The following is a 24,699-nucleotide window of genomic DNA, read 5'->3' as shown; positions in this document are numbered from 1 at the left end:
AAGTGATTAGATTCTCACAACACAGAGCTGCAAATGACTTTTAGAGATTACAGGCTAATTAAAGCCTCATCAGTCACCTATCCCTTTTTTTTTTTTTTTTAATTTTTTTTTTTCAACGTTTATTTATTTTTGGGACAGAGAGAGACAGAGCATGAATGGGGGAGGGGCAGAGAGAGAGGGAGACACAGAATCGGAAACAGGCTCCAGGCTCTGAGCCATCAGCCCAGAGCCTGACGCGGGGCTCGAACTCACGGACCGCGAGATCGTGACCTGGCTGAAGTCGGACGCTTAACCGACTGCGCCACCCAGGCGCCCCTCACCTATCCCTTTTTAAAAAAAACAACTAATGAACCTGAATCTAAGGCAGCAAAAGGTTAAATGATTTCTCTCAGGGTAAAACGGCAAGCCAGCAGTGAAGCGGGGCAGATACTTCATTCCTTGACCTCAGGGACATATCACAAACATATCACTGTAACCTGTTGTAATACTTTAATGCTTTTACATTTGGGCCCTCACAGTGCCTTTCTAAACATACACATACAGGATTAATAGTTGTTAAAACTTAAGTAATCTATTTAAAATAAATATCCCCCCCCCCAAAAAAAAAAAACCTAGACTTGCCTTCCTTGTGAGATATCAAATAAAAATCAGGGGAAATGGTTTGTAGATTTTGTTTCTTTATTGTTAATCAGAACAGAATTAACCATGGATTCAAGTCTCTTCTTTAGTTATCTGAGGAAAAGTAAATCACCACCACAATTCATTGTTTCAGAGGAGAAACCTTCTCCTCTAAAACACGGAATCTTTGCCACAAAGCTTCACAGCTCTCTTCAGCCACCCAAAATAAAAATCACTAAGTTTCCCAAGAATGACTTTTAAGACTGAAACAAAGACTTGCCTATTCTGAGTAAATATTGTTCCTACAGGTGATTATTTATAGCCAATAAATCCAGTAAAAATCATTGGGATACAATTCTTTTCACAAGGACTTTTCACTTAAATACATAACATTTACTTAGGCTGAATAATAACACAAAAGTTGGAATACTATACAAATTAATGCCAAATAAAAGTCACATCTGATGGACTTTTAGAAATGTGTCTGCTAATATAGTATTGCATCCCTGAGTCACTGAGTGACTGTGGATGTAGAACTGCCGGGCCCAGCCTGGGAACTTCCTCCAGCAATTCTCAGGAGCTTTACTTCTGCTGCTTTCTTAAGATGGAGTAACATCTCCCGAGAAAATTCTTCAAGGCCCAGTTAGAACGCCTCTTCCAAATGGAAGCCTCTCTGACTCTACAAATTCAAATTAGCTGTTTTTCATGCAATACTCTCACTCATGTTACCTTTCATAACCATTAGTCATTCACATCTATAAGGGACTATGTCTTAATCCTGTGGACCAAGTCTCATCCTCTGCCCACAGTAATTAAAAAAAGTATCCGTTGAATTGCATCTTGCTAAAATAGATCCAGAAGGTCTACTGAGATTACATGACCCAGCCTCTTCCTTCTACAGTTCAAGAAAAGGAGTTGCCCTATAAATACAGCAGGCTGTGATGTAAGTGGAACCTGGATTCTGTGCCTCCCTCATGTGGCTGCCACCGCATTAGTGCTGTTGGAGATCTAATCCCTGACCTAGTAGAGCTCTCATTTTGGTAGGTGAGAAAGACTCGTCAGATTCCCTCCTCACTATACAGTGGAGCATAATACTGATGCAATGAAAGCAAAACTGACAGAGATTGGTAGTTTACAAAAGGAAGCCAAGATAGTTTTTTAAAAGATAAAAGTAATAAATGTTCAGGGTCCTGGCCAGTCTTCCTAAATCAAACAATGACCTACTGGTCAGATCCATGTGACAGTCCCGAGATCTCAATAAGTGAATGTGCTTTACCAATTGAGGAACTCATTCAAGGAGAGTTCTTAGAACTTCTGGCTGAGAGTAAGAGTAGTTTATAATGAGAGGATACCTTAAACATGAGGAAGAATCACCACAAACCCAGCAATCTTTAGGGAGTGGCAAAATGTGACCTTAAAAGTGATTTTACTATGTATCAGTGTGTAAAATTGCACAAGAAGAACAAAGCAATGCAAGCCTTCCCTAGCTCGTCCATTGTCTCAGGCATGCTCCCCCTGCTCCTGGCTCTACAGCTACTGGTCTTCTTTCAGTTCCATAAACAGTCTTAGCTCTTTTTCACTCTGCAGTATGTGTTTGCTGTTCCCCTGTCTGGAGGCTCTTCCCCGTATTCTATGTCTGGCTCATTCCTTCTCCTCCATTAGTTCTCACCTGAAATGGTTTCTCCTCAGAGAGAGCCTTTTGACGAACCTACATAAATTAGATCTTCACTCAGCCCAGATTGTTCCTTCTCTTATTTTTCAAATGATACCCTATTTGTATCCTTTATAACACATGCCAAGTTGAGTACTTTCTTGTTCACTTGTGTATTATGATTATGATAAAGGCCACATGTTGTATCTATATCTAAATATCTGTATCTATCTCTATCTCACCAGGATCTAAACAATGCCTGTTGAATTCTAGATAGCACACAATAGACTGATTTGTTGCATCAATTAATGAATTCAAAATATTTTTATAAAACAAATTCAGAATTATCTGAGGCCCCTAGGCAACCCTTAACAAGTTTTGAGAAACCCAGTTCTACATTATGAAATGTCTGAACACAACAAATAACACATTCCAAACACTGGTTTAATAAAGATTTTCAGATTACTTCTTTACAGAGTTTTGATAGCCACCAACTTACTTCAGAAGTAAAATTTAAGGTTCTTTTCAATGCTAGTCTGTGTCAAAAAAGTGTTTCTGATTAAATGTGAAAATATACCAGATTAATCACTAATTCCTAAATATTAATGATAATAAACATCCAATTGGTTGTAATCTAATGATAAAAAAAGAATGACATGTAGTTACACGCTCAGATACAAAGAAAAAAAACATGTTGGTGGGGGCACTAACAGAGTAAACACAAAAACAAATGATTCTCAAAGAATGGCAGTTTTCAGAGAAATGCTCCAGCTTTTCAGGGGAAAAAAAGGATAAAGAAAACAGAAGTGGCATTCTTTCTGAAGCAGAAAATCAGATTAAAAACTAATACCGGAGGGGAGCCTGGGTGGCTCAGTCGGTTAAGCATCCGACTTCAGCTCAGGTCATGATTTCATTGTTCGTGAGTTCAAGCCCCGCTTCGGGCTCTGTGCTGACAGCTCAGAGTCTGGAGCCTGCTTCGGATTCTGTGTCTCCCTCTCTCTGCCCCTTCCCTGCTTGTACTCTGTCTCTCTCTCTCTCTCTCAAAAATAAATAAACATTAAAAAAATTAAAAAAAAAAACCCTAATACTGGAAAATCTGAACAGAACATCTGATGGGAACATCACGAAAAGTAAATAGATACTGTGCATTCTCTTGAAAGCGTCAGTATATGTGGTTTTTAGGTTCTTTATTGCTCAGAGGGAAAAAAAAAATGACTATGCCATTACTGCAATGCACATTTTCCAACATTGTCACTTGACTGGTAGTGAGGCCTGGATCCATTCACCATTTTTCTTTAAAAATTTTTTTAAACGTTTATTTATTTTTGAGACAGAGAGAGACAGAGCATGAACAGGGGAGGGTCAGAGAGAGGGCGACACAGAATCTGAAACAGGCTCCAGGCTCTGAGCTGTTAGCACAGAGCCTGACGCGGGGCTCGAACTCACGGACCGCGAGATCATGACCTGAGCCGAAGTCGGCTGCTTAACCGACTGAGCCACCCAGGTGCCCCCATTCACCATTTTTCAATTCTGATAGATGACACTGTACCAAAGTCATCCGGTATTTTTAAAAAGTTACATCTACAGTGGGGATTTTTGGAATTAAAAGAGTAAAAACCTATTAGCTGCATAAAATCTGAAATTTGAATAGCCTTTTTATAATTTGAAAAGGCAAAATTTAATGTAAGTCCAAATAAAAGCCAAAACAGAATTGGCCAAGCATAACAACATTGTACACTACATTTTTATGTATGTATGTTTCTATGTACAAAAGAATGACTATGAAATTAAATTGTCTTCTTTCTAGCAATCTTCTTCCATAAACAACAACAGTCACTGCTAAAAGGGTTGCTTGCAAACTTACCAGAAATATTTTTGGGGGAATATTCCAGTCTTCAAAACAAACAGTAGCTGTCAAATTCTTACTGCATAATCTAAAATGTTAATCCATGTACTGTATTTCATTTGTAATAAGTCTTTGTGATAAGGTTAACACTTCAGCACACAACACAAGTAAGAGAGCACCGAAAAATGAAAATTACTTTGCTTATGTTTCCGTATTAGAATTTTATTTGCTAAAGGGTAAAAACAGATTTGCAAAATTCACAGTTAACTTAAAACAATAGTTTTAAACCTTTTATTCCTAGCCCTTACTGCCTTCAGGAAGGAGAGAACATCTGGTTATTTAAGGAACACAATATGTTCACATTTTCTATGACTTTTGTTTCTAATTGGGTTTTTAAATTTTTTTTTTGAATTTGAACAACTAGTTAGAACAATGTTTTTTAATCACTTCATATTTTTCAGACTGTCCTCCTTCTATCCCTCTACTCCATTTAGTGGATTGTTTTTGGAAATCTGCTCAGTGGTTCTAATATGATAAAGACAAGAAAACAGGAACTAGGATCATGGTCAAAAGAGCCAAGTATAGGAACCGTATTTATGGTGAACAGAGTATAGGATGCTATAAACAGGTATTTGACATCTAGTCTCTATATAGTATACATTTAAGAAAATTTCAAATAGTGCTAGGTCCACTTATTTACATGGCAGTTTCATTTATTACAGATGCAAATTAAATGTCTATTACAAATTAAATAATATTTATGACAAATATTAGTAAATAGGATTCTACTATTTTTAAAACTGTAGCTCTTGTGTGGAAAGGTGGTTGGAAGACCTGGGTTCAATTGTTGGCTCTGCCACTGACAAGCTGTATTAAATGACTGTCTTAACTTCACCTTGATCCTCAGTTTGTTCATCAACCAAAAGAGGAGCTGGATTAGATCTCTAGGTTCTTTGCAGTTCTGAAATTACGACAGTCTAAGTGAGATTACTGACTAGATTCTTTGTTATGTCTTTTTTGTTCCATAACATATGAAGGTGGTAATAGGTTTTCAAACAATTCTGACACACAGCAAATCCAGGAACTAGATGCCCTTTACGTTCAGGTTGTAGGGTTCATTAACCATCTTGATAAAAATGGCAGCTGACAAATATACAGTTGGTGATGGCTTCCATGGAATGTGGATATGGGTTCTGGAAATATGCTAGTTGAGTGAGATTCACCTAGATTAGAGTCAGTATGGTACACAGGAAGAGGCTTAGCAAATGAGTCAGAGTTCAATTCTACCATTCTCTCTTTTTTTAAATTTTATTTATTAATCTTGAGAGAGAGAGAGAGAGAGAGAGAGAGAGAGAGAACGAGCAAGCACGTACATGAGAGCGAGGAAGGGCAGAGAAAGAGAGAGAATCCCGAGCAGGCTTTGCACTGTCAGCGCAGAGCCCAACCTGACTCAGGGGTCACAAACTGTGAGATCGTGAACTAAGCCTAAATCAAGAGTCGGACACTTAACTAACTGAACTACCCAGGCGTCCCTACCATTATTCTCTTAATACCAACCACTGCAGGACACAAAGCTAAATGCTAATAAATGAGTCGGATCATAAGAAGGAATAATGGATGCAATAAATAAGCAAATAGCTAAAATACAAGGTGCTTACAGGGACACAAAGGGGAAAACATATCCTATCCGAGCCTGAGAATAGCTTCCTGGAGGAGGCAGAAGGTATGCTGGGAATCTCAGGAGGGGATGGATACATACAAGGGTCATGGAGCCATTCTAGCTAGCTTGAAAGCTTACAAGTTTTCAGCCTGGGGAAAGCCACATACCCTTAATCTGTCTGCACTGAAAAAGAATGAAGAAAGATAACCTGCTTTGCCTACCTCATAGCTTGTTGTAAGGACCAAATTAATAAGCACATTGAAGTGCTTGGGAACCGTGAAGAGTATGATCCTATTATTACAGTTTACAGCCCTATTATTTCAGTCTGTTCAAATGAGAAATCTTTTCACAGTAAAGCCTACATCTGATATAAAACAATTAAAGCTCAGTGTCTTATCCTCTAGTTTCAAAGTCTATTCTCAGTTGAGCAATCTCCACTGGGATTTAGGGAGAGCACTGGGACAAAGTGCTTTTCTGAAGCTGGCAATGAACTTGGGGGGCTCAGAGTTCCTTGTTTATTTTTATTTTATTGAGTCTGTCAGCAACACTCAACACTACTGTCACAAGGAGCTGGGCTATGGGAAAATGTACTTTCATGCCTCAAATCTCATCCTTCTACTGGTTCGCTTCACAGAGACTCGTGTGGTTATATATTTACTCTGATGTACTTGAACTGGGAATGATTCTAGTATTTCTAAGTGTTTCATTGTTAATAATAAATAGAAAAAATTTAAGCACTCTGATGTCTGGATTTTTAGAGGATATGGGCAGGGTACTAGCATCATCTTTCCCTCTTTTTCTTCCCCCTCAGTATAAATGGCCTCCTATATTACTTTATAATTGACATTACTACACTGAAAAGTCTGTCCACTTGTGGATATCTGTGCTATATATAAACTTGCTGTGTTGCATTCTTTTTTTTTAATTTGAACCTCTGTAGCACTGGATTGGATCTTTAAAATATTTTTTTAAAGTTTATTTATTTTGAAAGAGGGGCAGTGAGAGAGGGAGGGAGAGAGAATCCCAAGCAGGCTCCACACTGTCAGTGCAGAGCCCAATGTGGGGCTCGAACTCATCATGAACTATGAGATTATGACCAGAGCCGAAATCAAGAGTTGGATGCTTAACTGACTGAGCCACCCAGGTGTCCCCTGGATTGGACCTTATTAGATCATTGTAAGTCAGTGCTTTGTAGCCATAGGAGCTCTGGCTGAGTGGGTCATCAGAGATAATTTAATTCAATCCCTATCGGGAAGACCAAGACAGCAAGCACGAATTTCCCCCAATCACAGGGATAGCTGTTGGCAGAGTCAAGATTGACCCCGTATCCTGATTCCTAATTCAGTCTCCTTGCTCCGTAACTAAAATTATCACCTTGCTGGGTTAGCCATGTGAAAGCCCCTTAATACTCTACAGCCTTCTTTATCTTTCCTATAGATATCATCATTCTACAAACTTGCTCTCAACAGCCTTTTAAACATGACTCCTTCCTCCTGACCAATTTCTTCTGTCTCAGAAATACCAATTTAAGGTTCTACATTTTTGGCCATTATCTTGATAATGTTTTTACTTAGTAAGACTCTGAATGTACAAGTGGGGAATGGAATACTTACGGTTTTGTTTTGTTTTTTTTAAAGATACTTATGCTATTATTTTTTTCTCTTAATCCTTAGAGAGAATATATTTTAAAGCTTATAGAATTGGCTTCATTATACTCGTATATTATGTATAATACCTTTGAGATAAAAAGTACTCTATTAAAATCACAGATTCCATTAATAACACTGATTGATTTATTGTATAGAATTCTGGAACAAGAAAAGTGGATGATTCATAGCAAGATCAACCATATTTAACTAGGGAAAAATTACTAAGATCAATAGGTTTAGATAACATATTCACTTCTCCCTTCAGTAAAACCAAATAAATCATATAAGTAGAGAATTCAAAGAGTTATTTTAGCAGTGTTTTCCCCACTCTGTATGTTTCTAAGAATTCCTAATGCTGAACTGATAGAGCTTACCTTAAGTTTATAGACCAAAACTCATATACCTCATTGACCAGCAACCTCATTCTTTACTCATTTTATAGATATTTCATAATTATGGGTATTTATATAGAAAAATACGTAAAAATATGGAAATTCTGATTTTATAGTCAGACTCCTGAGCCTTACCAGAAAAAGAAAATATATATATATATATATATATATATATATATATATATGCTATCTTAAGTATCAGAGAAATGATGGATTATATTTCTGACACTTAATGAAATTTTGCATAGGAGAAATGATACAAAATTGCATATTTTTATAGAAAAATATATATAGACACAAGAAAATAAAATCTTTTAAATCTAACAAAGGATAAATAGAGGTCATACTCAAATGTTGAAGTCAACAGCCCAGGAGAAAGCAGAAATCCTTTAGAATTAAAATTTACGTTAAACTTGGAGGCCCAAGTCGATCAGACAGAGCTTTGGCAATGGATCCACAGACAGACTGACTCAAAGACAGTTCGACAACTGCCAACATGACTGTTGGGAATTCTGCCAAAGAGCCAAAGGCTGGGATTACCACCCAATGCCTGGCATTCTCATACTCGTGTTTGAAGCTCTCTCTCTGATACTTCATCCAATATTTTTGTTTGGCTCAAAAGCATCAAGGATTCACAGATTTTTTTAGATCATTAAATGTTCTTATTTTCAAGAAATATAACATTAGTTGTAAAAGAGCACACTTTTTCTCTGAAGTGTAAAGAAAATTTTGGTGGCTTGCTTTAAGTTCAAATAGAGAAATCAGCATTAAAGTCTGTTTAAGCCTTTATTTTATTAGGTTACTCTTCACCCAAAAAATAAAAAATACATATTCATAATATGGAATGATTTCATTGTATCATAAACTCTTACAGAAATAGTGCTTTTGATAGCTCTAATGAACACATGGCCCCTGAGGCTCTATCTCAGTCCCTGTGAGGAGTACCCATGATAATGAAGTGTGGCTATAAGGAGAAGTAGTTGCTCAACTATTCTTTGAGTTGTGAGGAAGGAGGAGGACAGAACAACCTTCTGAGGGACAAGAGATAGGTGTTCCAGTTTCTCAGGGCAACGTCCACTTAATTTACCTGCTAAGTTGCTAGCCAGTGAGATATGTGAGTTTTGCCTACAACTCTAGACACATTCTTTCATTAGGCAGTTCCTCTGTCATTAGACAAATTCCCCATTAGCAATTCTTGGAGCTGTACTGAGAAACCAATTTTTCACCCAACTTAAAATTGTGCATACTCTATTTGGAAATCTTACCTTTGGATCTCGAAGGAACAGAGCCTTAAGAATCAGTGAGTGTACATCCCCAATTAGTGGGTAATGCATCAGAAGGCCAAGACAGGTCTGGTAGTTACTAGAGATCACTAAATAGGAGGAAAAAAAAAGTTCAGAAGCAATACTGTTTAAGATGTTTGCATTACTTGAGAGTAAAAAAATAACAACTTAGATTCAAAGAAAGCAAACCAATAACTCAATTAATTTGATAAAAGGAAATGGGGAAAGGGATCTTTACCAAATGGCCTTTGAAGCAGCACACTGTACTGTTAACTGCAATCTAATATCTAGTACTTATCCTCAGGGGGTGTTGGAAGAAGAGCCTCAGATATCGAGATGTGTACGTTTGCAATATAAATAAACTCTTAGAAGCATGCATATTTATTGCCATTTATATGTCTGTGTTTAAATGTCTCTAGTTTTGCTGCTTAGAAATTAGTAACAAAAATCTTATGAATGGGAAAGAACCAGTTTAAAATTATCATAAAATAATATTTACCTTAATTATGCTCCATAAGTTACATATGTTACATTTATTCTTTTATATATAAATATTACGTAATTCAAAGTTTTAAAAAATCTAATTTCTTTCAATTATTTTTTTCTAAAGGTAACGAGAAATTTAGGTAGAGTATCTATGCAGCGTTTCTTGGAGGAAAAATGTCAAAATCTTCATAGATAAGCCTAACTGTGTTCCTTAGACTGTCATTTAATTTTTTTTCCCAAATCAACCTAATTATGGGCGCAATTATTAAACACATCTTTTCAAGCAGGTCTATGTAAACTACTTCATTTCTTGGCAATCCATCTGCCACTGCTGTCACAGTCTTGCCCATTAATGACGCTTGTTTTGTAAGCCACACTGACTGCCTCCACAGCATTGATTGTGAAGAAACTTTACAGTTACAACTTCCTGTTGTTGCAACTGAATCCTTTTCATTAATCAGAACAAACAGTTGAAAAATATTCCATAGGAAAACAACTGTGATTCTATAGAAACAACATAAATCACAAAATAAACAATTGTTTGTGATCAGAAATACCCTCGATTCTTAGATTTTTTTTTTTCTTCTTTCGTTGAAAGCAACATTTTTTGCAACAGCTTCTCACCCCCTCCCCCTTCCCATGAACATTATGGGGAAAGGAGACAGGACTGGGCAAAATGAATAATTATAATCTATGTAAGGAACCACTTTATCATCTTCATTTCCGTTGCTGATCTGACAGCTTGTAATTTCATACATCTGCTTTCATTTGTAAAGCACTCACTTATCCTACCCTTTCTGTATCTGTTCAGACTACTCTCTCCTTATTCGTTCATTTTGTCATATTCACATTCAGTTACCTGTTACCCTTTTTTTCTCTAGAATTCAAAAAGCTAGCAGGCTGGGAACAGTATAATGCTTCCACGTAGTTTTTTCTTTGAGATCTAACAAATGAATAAAACTTAGATAATCAATTCATACTTACCCCAATACTATAATGATTATATACTAGTATATAATGACCCGGAAAGAATTCTTGTATATTTTGTAAGAGAGGCAGGAGGGTTTTGTGGGAATGGTTCTGGGCTCGGGACTCAAAGATGTGGGTTTGAATTCTGGGACACCGTATGAACCTTTCATAAAGTTGCCTTAAGATTAAAGGACATACTGTATGGCTGATTTATAGCAGCTGCTCAAAACCTGTTGGTCACCTCTCCGAGCTTAAACTCAGTCATTTGGAATACAACTTCCTGTTAAAAAAAATTATCTGCCTGCTTTATTCAATCCAATAGTTATTTGTTGAGTACCTAACCCATGACAAGCCCCATGTTGGGCGGGGAGGCAGAAATAAACAAAACACAGTCCTTACTCTATAGAAAATTAAAGCGAAGAAGGGCAGATGTGTAACAAGAAGCAGTTATTATTATGACTACCACTAAGATGACAAAAAATTATCGAAGGCTTTCTGAGACCAGGCCCTATGCTAAGAATTTTCCCTACATTATCTCATTTAATTTCTATGACTATCTTATTATAAGGGTATAGTTATCATCCCTGTTTACAGATGAGAAAACTAATACTTTGAAAAGCTGAATCATTTCCCAAATCACACAGTGAGTTGGTAGCGGTGCAAGACTTGAAATTCAGAAATCTAGCTACAGGGTCTGCGCTCTAATACATGGCTTTGTTTTGAAAAGGCAGTTTTTGGGGCGCCTGGGTGGCGCAGTCGGTTAAGCGTCCGACTTCAGCCAGGTCACGATCTCGCGGTCTGTGAGTTCGAGCCCCGCGTCAGGCTCTGGGCTGATGGCTCAGAGCCTGGAGCCTGTTTCCGATTCTGTGTCTCCCTCTCTCTCTGCCCCTCCCCCATTCATGCTCTGTCTCTCTCTGTCCCAAAAATAAATAAACGTTGAAAAAAAAAATAAAAAATAAATAAAAAAAGAAAAAGAAAAGGCAGTTGTTTTAAAAATGAGATGCCATAATGAACGCAATAGTCACTGCAAACAGAAAAGCCAGTTAGTATTACTACCCTTGTTGTAGCAGTTTTAAGCAGCCTGGATGGTCAGCATAACCCTGTCTCTAGAATGGCCCGATATAGACAGGCACTTATTTGGAGGGACAAGGACAACAGTCCTGTTATTACAACTTGAAAGAACTTTTGAAGCTGTCAGAAGCTGTAAAACATGTAAGGGAAGCCAACTAATGCGTTAATAATATCCTACTTGCAGAGTGAAAGAAGGAGCTAACATTCTTTCTCTCATTTCTCCCCTTCATCCACCCAGACACTGAATGCGATGAACATTTCCTGAGCATCTACTATATCCCGGACACACAGAGACCGCTAGGCACTGGCACTAGGGATATAATTGCAAATGAATCTGAGCTCTGAAGGGTAGCAGAACATGCCAGCTGATATACTGCTGCAGAGTGCTCACTTCGGCAGTACATGTGCTAAAACTGGAACGATACAGAGTCAGCGTGGTCCCTGAGCAAGGGTGACGTGCAAATTTGTGAAGTTAAATACTGCTATGGGAGTTCAGGACATGCCACCCCCAAATATGTCCCTTTGGTATACTGATTATTTTGAGGTATAGGCACTTGAAAAACAACAAAAACAGAGTGAGGCTTTCTTTGAACTCCCCTTATCTGCCTAAAGATAAATCCTCCAAAAGGAAGTCAATGGTCATAAATTCCCCCAGGACAAACTTGGTCACAAACTCATACCTTTCATCTATTCTTCTAAGGGTCCACTGTCTTTCCTAAAAATCATTTATTTTCCTCTATGAGATCTACATCCTCTCTCCCCTTTCTTTATTAAGACAGTATTTAATCCTAAATTCTAAAGCCATATCTTTGAGATTTGCTCATTATTCCCTGAGTACCAAATACAAATGAGACACACATTTTTATATACATGTCAATATGTATTAATTATATAATTATAAATATTTTATTAAGATTAAAATAATATTAAAATATATGATTATGTAATTAACACATATATAATTATATAATAAGATAGATGTTAATAAACTTGTTTGTCTCATTAATATGCTTTTTGTTAAAGAATGCAGCTGAAAACCTAAATGAGTGTAGGTGAAGTTTTACCTCCCCTATAGCCCACTGTCTTCAGATAATACTATATCTATTAATGAAAACTTGTACGTTTAGAGCACTTTTAATTTGCAATTGCATACGCGAAGCGTTAGGTCCATTTTGAATTGCCGTGCCCAATTAAGAGTAGGCAAGAGAGAATAACACAAGCTGGTTTACAAACAAAATAGCAGGGATCTGATCGAATAAGAATTTAGTTTTGATCTTTACAGCAGATTGTTGTTGCACGTGAGAAACTCATCCGCAGTGCTGTTCCTTCTCTAGTGCTTATTCTATCAGAGCAGGGCAGTGACACAGGAAAACAAGTAAAAAGGCTGATTTTTGCTATCTCCCTGCATTTGAAACCAAGTACATATATGCTTTCAAAACAAAGTACCGAAGCTGCACACCCTGAAGAGCTCACTCGGAGACGATGGAGACAAATGTAAGTGGTACCTAGGAAAACAGACTGGATTTGGAATCAGATGATCTAAGTTAGAATCTAGATTAGATCTACTTCAGAATGCTCGCTTACTCCGTGTGTGACCTAGGCAAGGCGCTTAACTTCATGAGCTTTATTTCTCCCATTTATAAAACAGATAATGATGCTTACACTACGCGCAGGGTTCCTATAAGGGTGGCACAGATGCAAGGTAGTGTGTTTCCCATCTTGTTTAATTCTTGCTGAATGGCACTCCCTCCGCATGAAGCAGAGCTGACTTCTCTGTCTCTACCTCTACATGGCACACGACTGTTCTGGAGGTGTCTAAGGGAGCTGGCTTAAATAGTTTCTCCAGTAATAAGAAAACAAAAAAATAATGAAATCAGTAAAGATAATCAGAGGATGATACTGTTTTGAGAAAGCCTAGAGCAATATGGTTAAATAACTTACATATAATTCAAAGTTAGCTGTACCTACAAGTGTAAAACTCGCAAATAAAACACTTTATTCTAATTACTTAATTTTATATTTAGATATACTTACTTTCTCAAGTTGACAAAATGGACTGGGAACAACCACCAAAGAACACAAAACTAAATGTAGACTTCCTTTAATTTCTCTAAAATTAAAAAAGTAATAGCTATCACTTATTAAGCATCTATAATGTGCCTGGCAACTTGCCATACATTATACAAATATCCTGTGAGTCCTGCTAATCCCTACTAAGGAACCTGTGGTCATCAACTCCACATTGTGGATGAGGAGACAGCAGTGCAGAGAGGATAAACAACACATTCAAGGCCACCGGGCTCCTGAACGGCAGAGACAGCGCTGAATGAACCCAGGTCTGTGTAGCTGACAGCCTCATTCTCCATCGCTATATCTTACACATTGCTGCACTCCTAGCAGAAAATGTCACGACAGGAGTATCCATGTACAGAGGTCAAGTTCAGACACAGGGCAGATGGCTTCTGAACACCAACTATGTTGTGAGTGACAGAGAAGCCTCAAAGATACACTGAAATAAAGGTCTCCGTATATAAGGGCAAGTATAGTAAATATTTAGAAATAGGCATAATTTTGTAGTTAGCTATAAAGAGGTATATAAATCAAATAATCATGGATTAAATGTAAAATAAAAATAATTAGCTAACAAGAATAACAAAAAAGAAAACCTCAAGGCTTTAAAATAATTTATTCTACCTCTACACTGAAAACAAAGCCAACGTGTATTTTAAGTCTCGCAAGTTACCCAGCATGCAGAAGACAGTCAATAAATGCTATGTGCTCTGAAAAAATACTTGTCGAAGACCTAATACATGAAGGAAAAAAGAAATAATTTTTGCATTTGTTCTCTTCCACTATTTAAAACCCTTACTATTTTGACTTTCCCAGTTATAAAATGGCAACATATAAGATTGGATTTCAGATGGACCAAAAAACCAGGTTGGGACAGGGAGTAATCGTAAATAAAATCAACGAAACTTTGATTCTTTTCAGTCTTGGAGAAAGCCAAATATAAAACAGAGTAATATCCTTCTCCATACAAAGTGACTTTCACCCAGTGTTTATGATCCTCCTAAGACTGTGTCCTTCTGGGTCTTCTTCCCTGGTTGCCGCTGTGACCACTGCCGCTCTTAGCGCCGTCAATCACTGCAACATCCACCCTCAAAACCCAAGATGGACACACACTCTTCTGTAAGCAATGGGATGCTCTTTATTTCTCTAGTAGATTTTGCTCAGAAATATGAGAATTTTAAATTAGATTTTTGGAAAGAGGAGAATCTCAAATTCAGAGTAGCCTACTCTTTAGAAATTTTTATTTTTTTATTTTTTATTTTTTTAAGAGTTTACTTTTAAGTACTCTCTACACCCAACGTGGGTCTCAAACTCACAACCCCAAGATCAAGAGTTGAATGCTGTACTGACTGAAGCAGCCAAGGCACTCCCAGAAAAAAAACAAAACAAAACAAAACAAAAAACTTTAAAAAGTGGTCTTCTTGGGGCGCCTGGGTGGCTCAGTCAGTTAAGTGTCTGACTTTGGCTCAGGTCATGATCTCCTGTTTCGTGAGTTCGAGCTCCGCATCGGGCTCTATGCTGACAGCTCAGCATTTGGATTCCTCTCTGCCCCTCCCTTGCTTGAGCTCTCTCTCTCTCAAAAATAAACATTTAAAAAATAAAAATAAAAAATAAAAGTGCTCCTCTTATTGCTTCACTTTATAACGATTTTTTAAATGTTTATTTTTTGAGAGAGAGAGAGAGAGAGAGCGAGCGAGCATGCAAGAGCAGGGAGGGGCAGAGAGAGAGGGACAGAGAGAATCTTAAGCAGGCTCCTCACTGTCAGCACGGAACTCAATGTGGGGCTCACATCCACGAACTGATCATGACCTGAGCTGAAACCAATAGTCATATGTTCAACTGAGCTACCCAGGTGGTCCAAGCTTAATACGCTTTAAACAGAATTTATTTTAATCAGAGATCAAACAACCTAAGAGATCTCTACTCAAGACTTTATATCTTTAAACATACAGTGTTGTCAAATGAAAGGTAGTAAGTAAACAAGTATCTGAGTAGAGAATTGGCAGTGGGTAGGGTGTGAGTATAGTTATGATACACTGTATTGCTCAGCTGTAATAACATTTGCCTCTGGTTAAAGTTGATTTAACCAAAATTATGGTATAATGTCATAGGGGTAGGGAGATAAGGAATGCATTTGTGATGTGGGGGCTGGCAGGGGTTGGCCTTCAGTGCTAAGGATGAGTTAAAGCTTCGTTTTCTTGAATGAGAAGTCAGTAGACAACGTTTAAAGTGAGAGTTAGTAACATTAGGATTTTTTTTTTTTTCTTTACAATATGGAAGGCAAATGTTTTTTTGGTCAACTAAAAGAAAGCACATGGGCCTGGGGACTGGGAGCAAGTGTTAATTTTGTAACCAGCCTTATAGAATGATTTGACTTTTTAAAGTATGTACATGTATCACTTCCATAAAAATCAGAACTCTGTTTAAAACTTCCACAAAGAGGGGCACCTGGCTTACTCAGCTGGTCCAACTCTTGATTTCTGCTCAGGTCATGATCCTGTGGAATCTAGTCCTGCATTGGGCTCCACACTGGGCATGAAGCTTGCTTGGGATTCTCTCTCTTCCTCTCTCTCTGCCCCTCCCCTGCTCTCTCTCTCTTTCTCTTCCTCTAAAATAAAAAAAAAAAAATATATAATGAACCTTTTCAATTTAGAGACTCATGTTTAATAAGCCTGATTTATAGTTTTTGCCTCTCAATTTTGATCCAAATGAAGGAAAACCATAGGTCAGGTTTTTAATCAATTATTTGTTAATCTGAATACAGGTATATAGATATAGGTACGTTTTATTTCATTGCTTCAGGATTTTTAATTCCTTACTCAGAAACACAGATGTGTCAGTAGAAATGGTGGAGGTACAGAAGATATTTGAGAAGTGTTGACATTATCTCTTTCTTTTGTTGCCCTTCATGATTCACTTATTTAACTAGCATTTATTAAATACCTATTTTGTTCCATACATTGAGTTAAGTGTTATGGACATGACGAGAAATAAGATACAATCTCAGCTTTCTCTTGATAGCATGGTGGAAGACAAGCATAAGACTGACTGCAACATAGGAGGCAGCTGGTAACAATGGCACATGCAAAGGGCTGGGACAGCTCCCAGGGTGGAAGGCCGCAAAGGCAGAGAGGACCAGCCAGCAAATCGAAGTCCACAGAGCAGGACACTGAGCTGCCCGATGGCGGAGTGCTGCAGAGAAATGGAGGCATGGAAGCAAGTGGCAGTCTTAGCCTGTACACAGGGGATGGAGTTCAGATTTCACTCTGTATTCGTTAACCCTCACGGAAGGACTGAAGTAAAGTAATCACATTTGGTTTTAGAAAGATTAATGCCAGCACAGAGTGATCAGTGGAGGGAGGAAAAGAGGGACAAGATGCAGGGGGTCAGCTCCAGTTCCTGGTAATATTACAGAGGGGAGAAGATGAATACTTGAAGTAGGAAAGGGGCAGAGGGGTACAGTGGGCAGAAATTGCTGGAAAAATGCGATTTTTGTATGCAACTAAATTTGGGCAATGTATGCATATGACAGAGCAGACAGTAAGAAATTATCAAGAAAAATGTTAACGAATTTACATAATAAGGTTACTTCAAAAATACAGTGACTTTTAATTATTTGTAGAAAGTATTTTTTTCCACAACCTCTTTTCTTTCCTGGGGTTTATAACTGTCTCCTTTTCCATTTGCCATGTCATGTAGTTATTTAACACAAGTTTAACCTTAAACACTATCCCAGTTGTATATATCCATTTTCAAAAATTCAAATCAATTTTTAGGTATTTCTGTCAATTTCTTTTTTTTAATTTTATTTTTTTGAGGAAATTTATCAGGAGCTCTCTGGCCTGTTCTCTCATCCTGGGGAGGCCCTTTACCTCTTGCAAATGTTGTATCCTTATTTCCTAGAGTACCTAGCTTCTTTCTAGCTTTATACACTCAGTCTGGTGGAGCACATCCTCTAAAAGCTTTAGGGACAGGACAGGAAATTTTTTGAAAGTTTCTCTGTTTGAAAGATTTTATTTTGACACTTAATTGTTACGCTAGGTACAGAATTCCAGGCTGTTAATACTTTTCCTTCAGAAAATTGGGAGCCCTGTTCCAGAGTATTTTGTCTTCCAGTGAAAAAGTCTGATAACATTCTAATTCACATTCTTCTATGTGACCAGTTTATCTTTTCCACCCCCCCATCTAAATTCATAGTAGTGTACCTTAATTTGCATGTATTTTCAGATATAATGGACCTTTCAATTTAGAAACTCATGTTTTTCTGTTCAATTGGAAGTTTCTCTTTAATTGCTTCACTGATGATTTTCTCCCTTCTGTTTTTCTTTTTTGTTTGTTTATCCTGTGTTTGTTATGTCTTTCTTCTCTTTCTCTCTTTCTCTATTAAAAGAAATCTCATTATCTAGATGTTGGATCTCCTGGCCAGATCCTTTAATTTTCTTTTTTATTTTCTAAATCTATTTTATGTGCTACTTTTTGGGATACTTTTTCAGTTTTATATTCCAACCACCTTATTTTCATATTGTAACTTTCAATTACACTTTTTCCTTTGAATTATGTTTCTCTTAGTTCTCTGAGACTTTTCCTCCTCCCTATATAGTCTCTGTGTACTCACAGTTGTTTTTTCTCCCGGCTGCTTGTTTAGATCTCTGCTTTCATTTTGATGTTTTCCTCAAATGTTCAGTGATTTCTGGCTATCTGGTCATGTCTAAGAGTGGGGTAGTACAGAGATAACTTGAAGGTGTCTGTGCATTGATGGGTAGGTCTGTTAACTCTAGGGTTTACACAGGTCATTCTTGAGTAATCCCTGAGCCTAGACTTTTAGGCATTTTTTCTTGGGTTTTGCCAGAGAAGAATCCCCCAAACTTTGTATAGAGGGAGAGAGTCTGGTTTTAGTGTTCTGGGAACACTAAAGATGGTAAAGAATACCGCTGGGCTCCATGTTTACTGAAACTCCCTGAGTCCCTAGTCCGGAGATCCTCCATTTTACTGCCTCCAGGATAAATCCTGGAGGTACAGGTTGGAGATCTGAGTATATAACAGCTTCTTAAATAGACTTTCAACCAGTTCTTGTTTTTAGATTTTTTAAAAAATATATATTTATTTTGACAGAGCGAGAAAGGGAGAGAGCGTGCACGAGCGAGCATGAGCCCGCGAGGGGCAGAGGAAGAGAAAGAATCCCAAGCAGGCTCTGTGCTGTCAGCACAGAATCCAGCTTGCGGCTTGATCTCACAGTTCATGAGATCATGACTCGAGCTGAAATCAAGAGTCAAACGCTTAACCCACTGAGCCACCTAGGTACCCCTTGTTTTTTAGTCTTAACCGTTTCCCTTCCTCTACCAATTTTCAGAGATACCTAGCACTGCCAATTTCTCTACTTTTAGGAATTTTATGGATTATTTCTTGGTTTCCTCCATGATCAAATTTGTATTGAGCCTTCTCAGATCTGTCACTTATCATTCACCCATCTGATTTCCTGCTTCCAAAATCTCTGTAATCTCTTCCTAATTCTCTGGGTCCCATGGGTTTATGTTATTTTAATGGGGTTTCAGGAGCAACAGGGGTAAAGGCAGGGTATCAGTATAACATCTCATGTCTGATATCTTTAATTACTTCTTTAATGATATTTCTACTCAGCATCTGGGCAGATGAACTGATAGGGAAGAAGAATCTAGGTGAGGAGGCAACAGAGTGGGGAAAGGTAAGGAAGAAGGTTAAGTGAAAAAGCTGGGGAAGTTAGTAGTCAGGAAACCCAAGATCACCATCTCCTTTTCTCTAATCATCAGACAGAATGGCTCTAGTCAACTTGCAGGACTATTCACATTGTATTTTGACAGCAACAGATGAACATGGAATCTTGAATATTTCTGGGTAAGATTCCAGTGATGGATATAATTTTGTTGGCTTTTGCCCATTTAAGTTATCCTAGAGTTCCTGAATCCATCTATTATATGGCTTTCTAGGGCGAGGGGAAAATGTGGGATGGGAGTAAGAACATGGAAAGGCAAGATTTGGGCATTAGGAGAGAAGACTACTCCCTCCCCTTTATAAAAGGCCAGAATAGCGTATGAACTATGATTTTGAACATGAAATAGAATGTCACTAGGAGAATAATTATCCTTTCATAACTCCATTCCTGTAGTTGCAGAAATTAAAATTATTTTCAAGCAAAAAAAAACTGACATTAAAGACAATGCGATACATATTAGAATGGTCAAAATCAAAAACAATGACACCACCCAATGCTGGTGACAATGTGGAGCTACGAGAACTTTCATTCATTGATGGTAATGAAAAATGGTTATAGCCATTTTAGAAGATGGTTTAGCAATTATGTTGTGATTTTTCAGGTCTGATCACAGGCAATTACAAAGATATGATAGTTAATTTTATGTATCAATTTGGCCTATAGGATGCCCAAATAGTATGCAAAACATTAGTTCTGGGTGTGTCTGTGAGTATGTATCTGGAAGAGATTAGTATCTGAGTCAGTAGGCTGAGTGAAGAGATTTGCCCTTAAAAACAGTAGGCATCAGCCAATCCATTGGGGTCCCAAATGGAACAAAAAGGTGAAGAAAAGGTGAATTCTTTCTCTATTCTTGAGCTGGAATATCCATTTTCTCCTGCCCTTGGATATCAGAGCTCCTGATCCTCAAGCCTTTGGACTCCGAGATTTCCACCACAGGACCCCTAGTTCTCAGGCTTGCAGACTGAGACTGAATTACACCACTGGCTTTCTTGGTTCTACACCTTGCAGATGACTGATGGTGAGACTTCCAGGCCTCCATGACTGAGGGAGCCAATTCCTATAATAAATGTCCTCATTATATCTGAATTTATATTCTATTGGTTCTTTTTCTCTGGAGAACTCTGACTAATACAAAAACTTCTACCTGATAGGTCACAGGGGGAAACGGTCCACCCCACACCAGACATGGTGCATAGCCAGGGCACTCTAGTCTCTGAAAGGATATGCAGTCAACGTCTTGGCCAACCTAGCCAGCATTATCTTTCACATGTTTATATTCCTAGCCCTGGTGCTTTCATTCCTAGGTTTCTTTATCTGAGCTCTAGGGCACAGGTCCTTTTCAGGTGCTTCTGCCAGGACCTCTTATGGGGTTTGGAAGAACTCTTTTTTTTTTTAAATTTTTTTTTCAACGTTTTTATTTATTTATGGGACAGACAGAGACAGAGCATGAACGGGGGAGGGGCAGAGAGAGAGGGAGACACAGAATCGGAAACAGGCTCCAGGCTCCGAGCCATCAGCCCAGAGCCTGACGCGGGGCTCGAACTCACGGACCGTGAGATCGTGACCTGGCTGAAGTCGGACGCTTAACCGACTGCGCCACCCAGGCGCCCCTGGAAGAACTCTTGAAAACATTTTTCTTCATTTGACTTAGCACCCAGTTCTTTTCCATTTCGAGTCTTTCCACCTCAATCCCCCAACCGTGCCCCCAAACCACAGCCATCTCAGGGTCCTTAAACTACCAGAATCTTTTGTTCAGGGCTCCTTCAACAGTGAGATGACCCCACATACATGCTGATCTATCTGACCCTCAACCAATGTACCATTCCATGGGTGAAATGAAGCAGATGGAGTTGACATTTTCTCCAGTTTTTGACTCTTGCTTATATCACCACAGTGATTAAAGGCTTAACTCTTCCATTTTTCACTTGTTTCTCTAATTGGATACTGTAACACCTAATAGCTCAGGTCTCTCTTCTGCCCAGCTCAACTGAGTTCCTGACATTTACCATCTTATCCAGCAATCAGGCTCCTTGAGATTTACCCAAATGAAATGAAAACTCGCATCCACACAAAAACTTGCACACTGATATTTGCAGTGGCCTTATTCATAGTTGCCAAAACTTGGAAGAAACTAAGATATCCTTTAGTAGGTGAGTGGATAAAGTGTGGTATAACCAGACAATGGAATATTATTCAGAGCCAAAAAGAAATTAGCTACCAAGCCATAAAAAGACAAAGAGAAAACTCAAATGGGTATTACTAAGTGAAAGAAGCTAATCTGAAAAGGCTATGTACTGTATGATCTCAACTATATGGTATTCTGGAAAAGGTAAAACTATGAAGACAATAAAAACAATCAGTGGTTGTCATGGGTTACAGGGGCCAAAGAGATGAAGAGGCAGAGCACAGAGGATTTTTAGGGCAGGGAAACTATCAGATACTACTAGAATGATGAACAGATGTCACTATACATTTGTCCAAACCCACAGAAGGTATAACATCAAGAGCGAATAGTATTGTAAACTAGGCACTTTAAGTGATAATGATGTGTCACTATAGGCTTGATTATAACAAATACACCACTGTGGTGAGGGATGCTGACAGTGGGGTAGGCTGTTGTGCATGTGGGGGTGGGAGTATCTGGGAATTCTGTATTTTCAGCTCAACTGTGCCGTGAACCTAAAATTTCTTTAAAAACTAAGGTCTAGTGGGGCACCTGGGTGTCTCATTGGTTAAGCAGCTGACTCCTGATTTTGGCTCAGGTCATGATCTTGTGGTTTTTGAGTTCAAGCCCTACACTAGGCTCTGTGCTGACAACATGGAGCCTGCATGGGATTCTCTCTCTCTCTCCCTCTCTCTTTCTCTCTCTCCCCTCTCCTGCTTGCACTATCTCTCCCAAAAAAATAAACATTAAAGAAAAAGTCTATTGAAAAAAATCTAACCATAAAAAAATGTGCTACTATTATGTATCAGCCTGTTAGTGAGATTTTAGAAAATTTTTAAACTAAAATATAAAGTAATATAAATGGTATTTGTAATTCAAAGGGTTATATTAATATTCATATCTGAGATGGTCATAAAGTGACTGGCAATATTTAATGTCTGAGTGGGAAGAGAGCTGGCAGTCAGGAAGTGCTTAAACACTCCTTTAAAAATAAGACCACTAATTTGTGTTTTGATAAAAATCCTGTGACACACTACTATGTAATTTAAGAGAGCCTTTGTTTCTTAGTCACCGAGGTTGGGTAAAGCTTTTCCAGAAAAGACAAATAAATTCAATTTGAAGTTGAAATAAACTGTATTTTGACATCAGTATAATACGGAACATGATCTTAACAAGAAAATAGAGAAACAGAAATTCTGGGGTAGGACAGATGGAAACACTGGCAGAGAAACAGGTAGCTGCTGAAGAGTTAGTAGAGATCTAAAATGAAATAAAAAGGCACAGTTTCAAACTACCAAGATGACCCAACTGCCATGCCAGGCCAGACCAAGGAATGGCTAAAGACACCCTACAGAAAACCCAGGAAAATTACAGTGTTGTGACATGTTTACGTTGGCGAAAAAACAAGGTAGGAAGTGGGTAGAAGTACCAAGAAGGAAAGTTTTCCATTTACAAAGTATTCAGAGCGAAGGTAAATTAAAAGAGACAATAACATTTAAGAGTTACTTTCTAGCTAGGAAAATCTACTGTTAAAAGAATTTGATTATAGTATTTTAGCTGTTAATGCAATTTACAAGACAAATAAAAGGTATGGTATATTGTAAATGAGGGAAAATGTTTTTCTTTGGTGCTAATAAAAATTAAATCAATAAAAAACAAATGTAAACATTTTTAGATACTTAAAAAGTAGACAATGCTTTCTTTACAAAAACCATATTGAAAAGTGTATTTTAAAAAATCTATTTGAATTCATATTCTAAGAGTTTCTTCTGTCTTCTCAGCAATTACTGCATACATATCCATTCCACCAACCCATCCCAGGTCTCCAGGGTACGCTTCCATCTGAGATCACCCCATATACTGAGCACATGAAAAGCTTCAGATGCTCTGAGGGTTAGGGAAGAATTGTAACACATGTGGTTCTGGTCCTGAAGAGCTAAAAATCTACTTTCGAAGATGGGACTAACATGCAAGAAAGAACAACATAAGATGGAGTATAATTAAATGCCATGCTGAACTGTATTGATTAAAATCTTATAGGAATGCAAAAGCGAGAGGTCAGTATGGGCTAGAATAATGGGGAAAATTTGGGAAAAAGCTGTCTTGGCCTAGACCTGAAAACAGAAGCACCATTTAGGCAGATAGAGCCAGGGGAAGGAGGGAACCACATGAGTGACTTTATTTCAGTACAGAATAAGTCAGTAAAAACAATAGTGTGGTGAGAGTATGGGTATTAATAAACTATTGCAGGAGTAATGGTTCATGATCAGATTTCCTTATCTCCTAACCTTTATTAATATACACAAACTTAATCCACATAATCCAGCAAAGAATTAAAAAAACCCACTTCTTATAACACCTAAGAAAGTAAACGTGATGGTTTTATTAAAATGTTTGGGAATTACTCAGAAATGGATACCATGTATCTGTAGTAAAGCAAAAGTTTCATTCAAAGAACAGCCATTTGACCCCATCATTTCAATGGTTAAATTTTAAAATCTATACAGATAATGTTCATATTGTTATTCTTCCAATATGAAATTTTATTTATACTTAATAAAATCAAGGTAGGGCTTGAGGAACGGAAAAGGTGATGTAAGAACCAGCCTGCTCTAGCCCTATGGTCTTGATCTGGCTTCCTAACTTCTAAACGTGGAGGTTGGGCTGAATCTCTGAAGCCTCAAAAAAATGCAATGTTTGTAGGAAATCTATTAAGTGGTTGAATACTCTACTTGCCTGACAAACTACTTTTAAAGTGAATGAAAGCTTGGTTCAAGGTAATGAAAGAAAACTGTAAGAATACTTTTGTTAAAAACTAAGTATGAGATACTGACAGTAGCTCACTACTGGGGCAGAACAAGAATGAAGCAGGGCCCTCGGATCCAATCCCAAGTTCTAAACTGCTTAACTGCGAAGGGCACTGGAATAGAGTGCTAGAGCCGCTGCACCCAAGGTAGACTGGATAGTTCAAAACCAGAGAAATTTATTGTCGAAGTGCTCTAGAGTACATAAGTCTGAAGTCAAGGTGTTGATGGGGCCACGTTCCCCCTCAAACCTGCAGGGAAGAATCCTTCCTTGTGTCTTCTAGCGT

The 24,699-nt window shown here is 38.0% G+C and overlaps 1 protein-coding gene and 1 non-coding gene across 13 annotated transcripts in view; one reads left to right on the top strand and one right to left on the bottom strand.

Annotated features, from left to right (window-relative positions):
• Positions 1–24,699, bottom strand: part of TBC1D5 (TBC1 domain family member 5) — a 541,949-nt gene that overhangs the window by 109,472 nt on the left and 407,778 nt on the right. For all 12 annotated transcript variants that reach the window (XM_086674222.1, XM_086674224.1, XM_086674223.1 and 9 more), the window contains one exon: positions 9,082–9,188. In XM_086674222.1, the coding sequence (XP_086530348.1) occupies positions 9,082–9,188 (107 nt within the window). The remainder of the gene's footprint in view (positions 1–9,081; positions 9,189–24,699) is intronic.
• Positions 12,009–12,111, top strand: LOC112850561 (U6 spliceosomal RNA). The gene has a single exon (XR_003222680.1). It is a non-coding gene; the product is annotated as a U6 spliceosomal RNA (small nuclear RNA).

The sequence above is a fragment of the Puma concolor genome, chromosome C2, assembly GCF_028749965.1.
Source record: "Puma concolor isolate L17-30 chromosome C2, mPumCon1.1.hap2, whole genome shotgun sequence".
Classification (NCBI taxonomy): Eukaryota; Metazoa; Chordata; class Mammalia; order Carnivora; family Felidae; genus Puma; species Puma concolor.
Note: the sequence above shows the minus strand (reverse complement) of the source record. Positions and strands in the feature narration are given on the sequence as shown.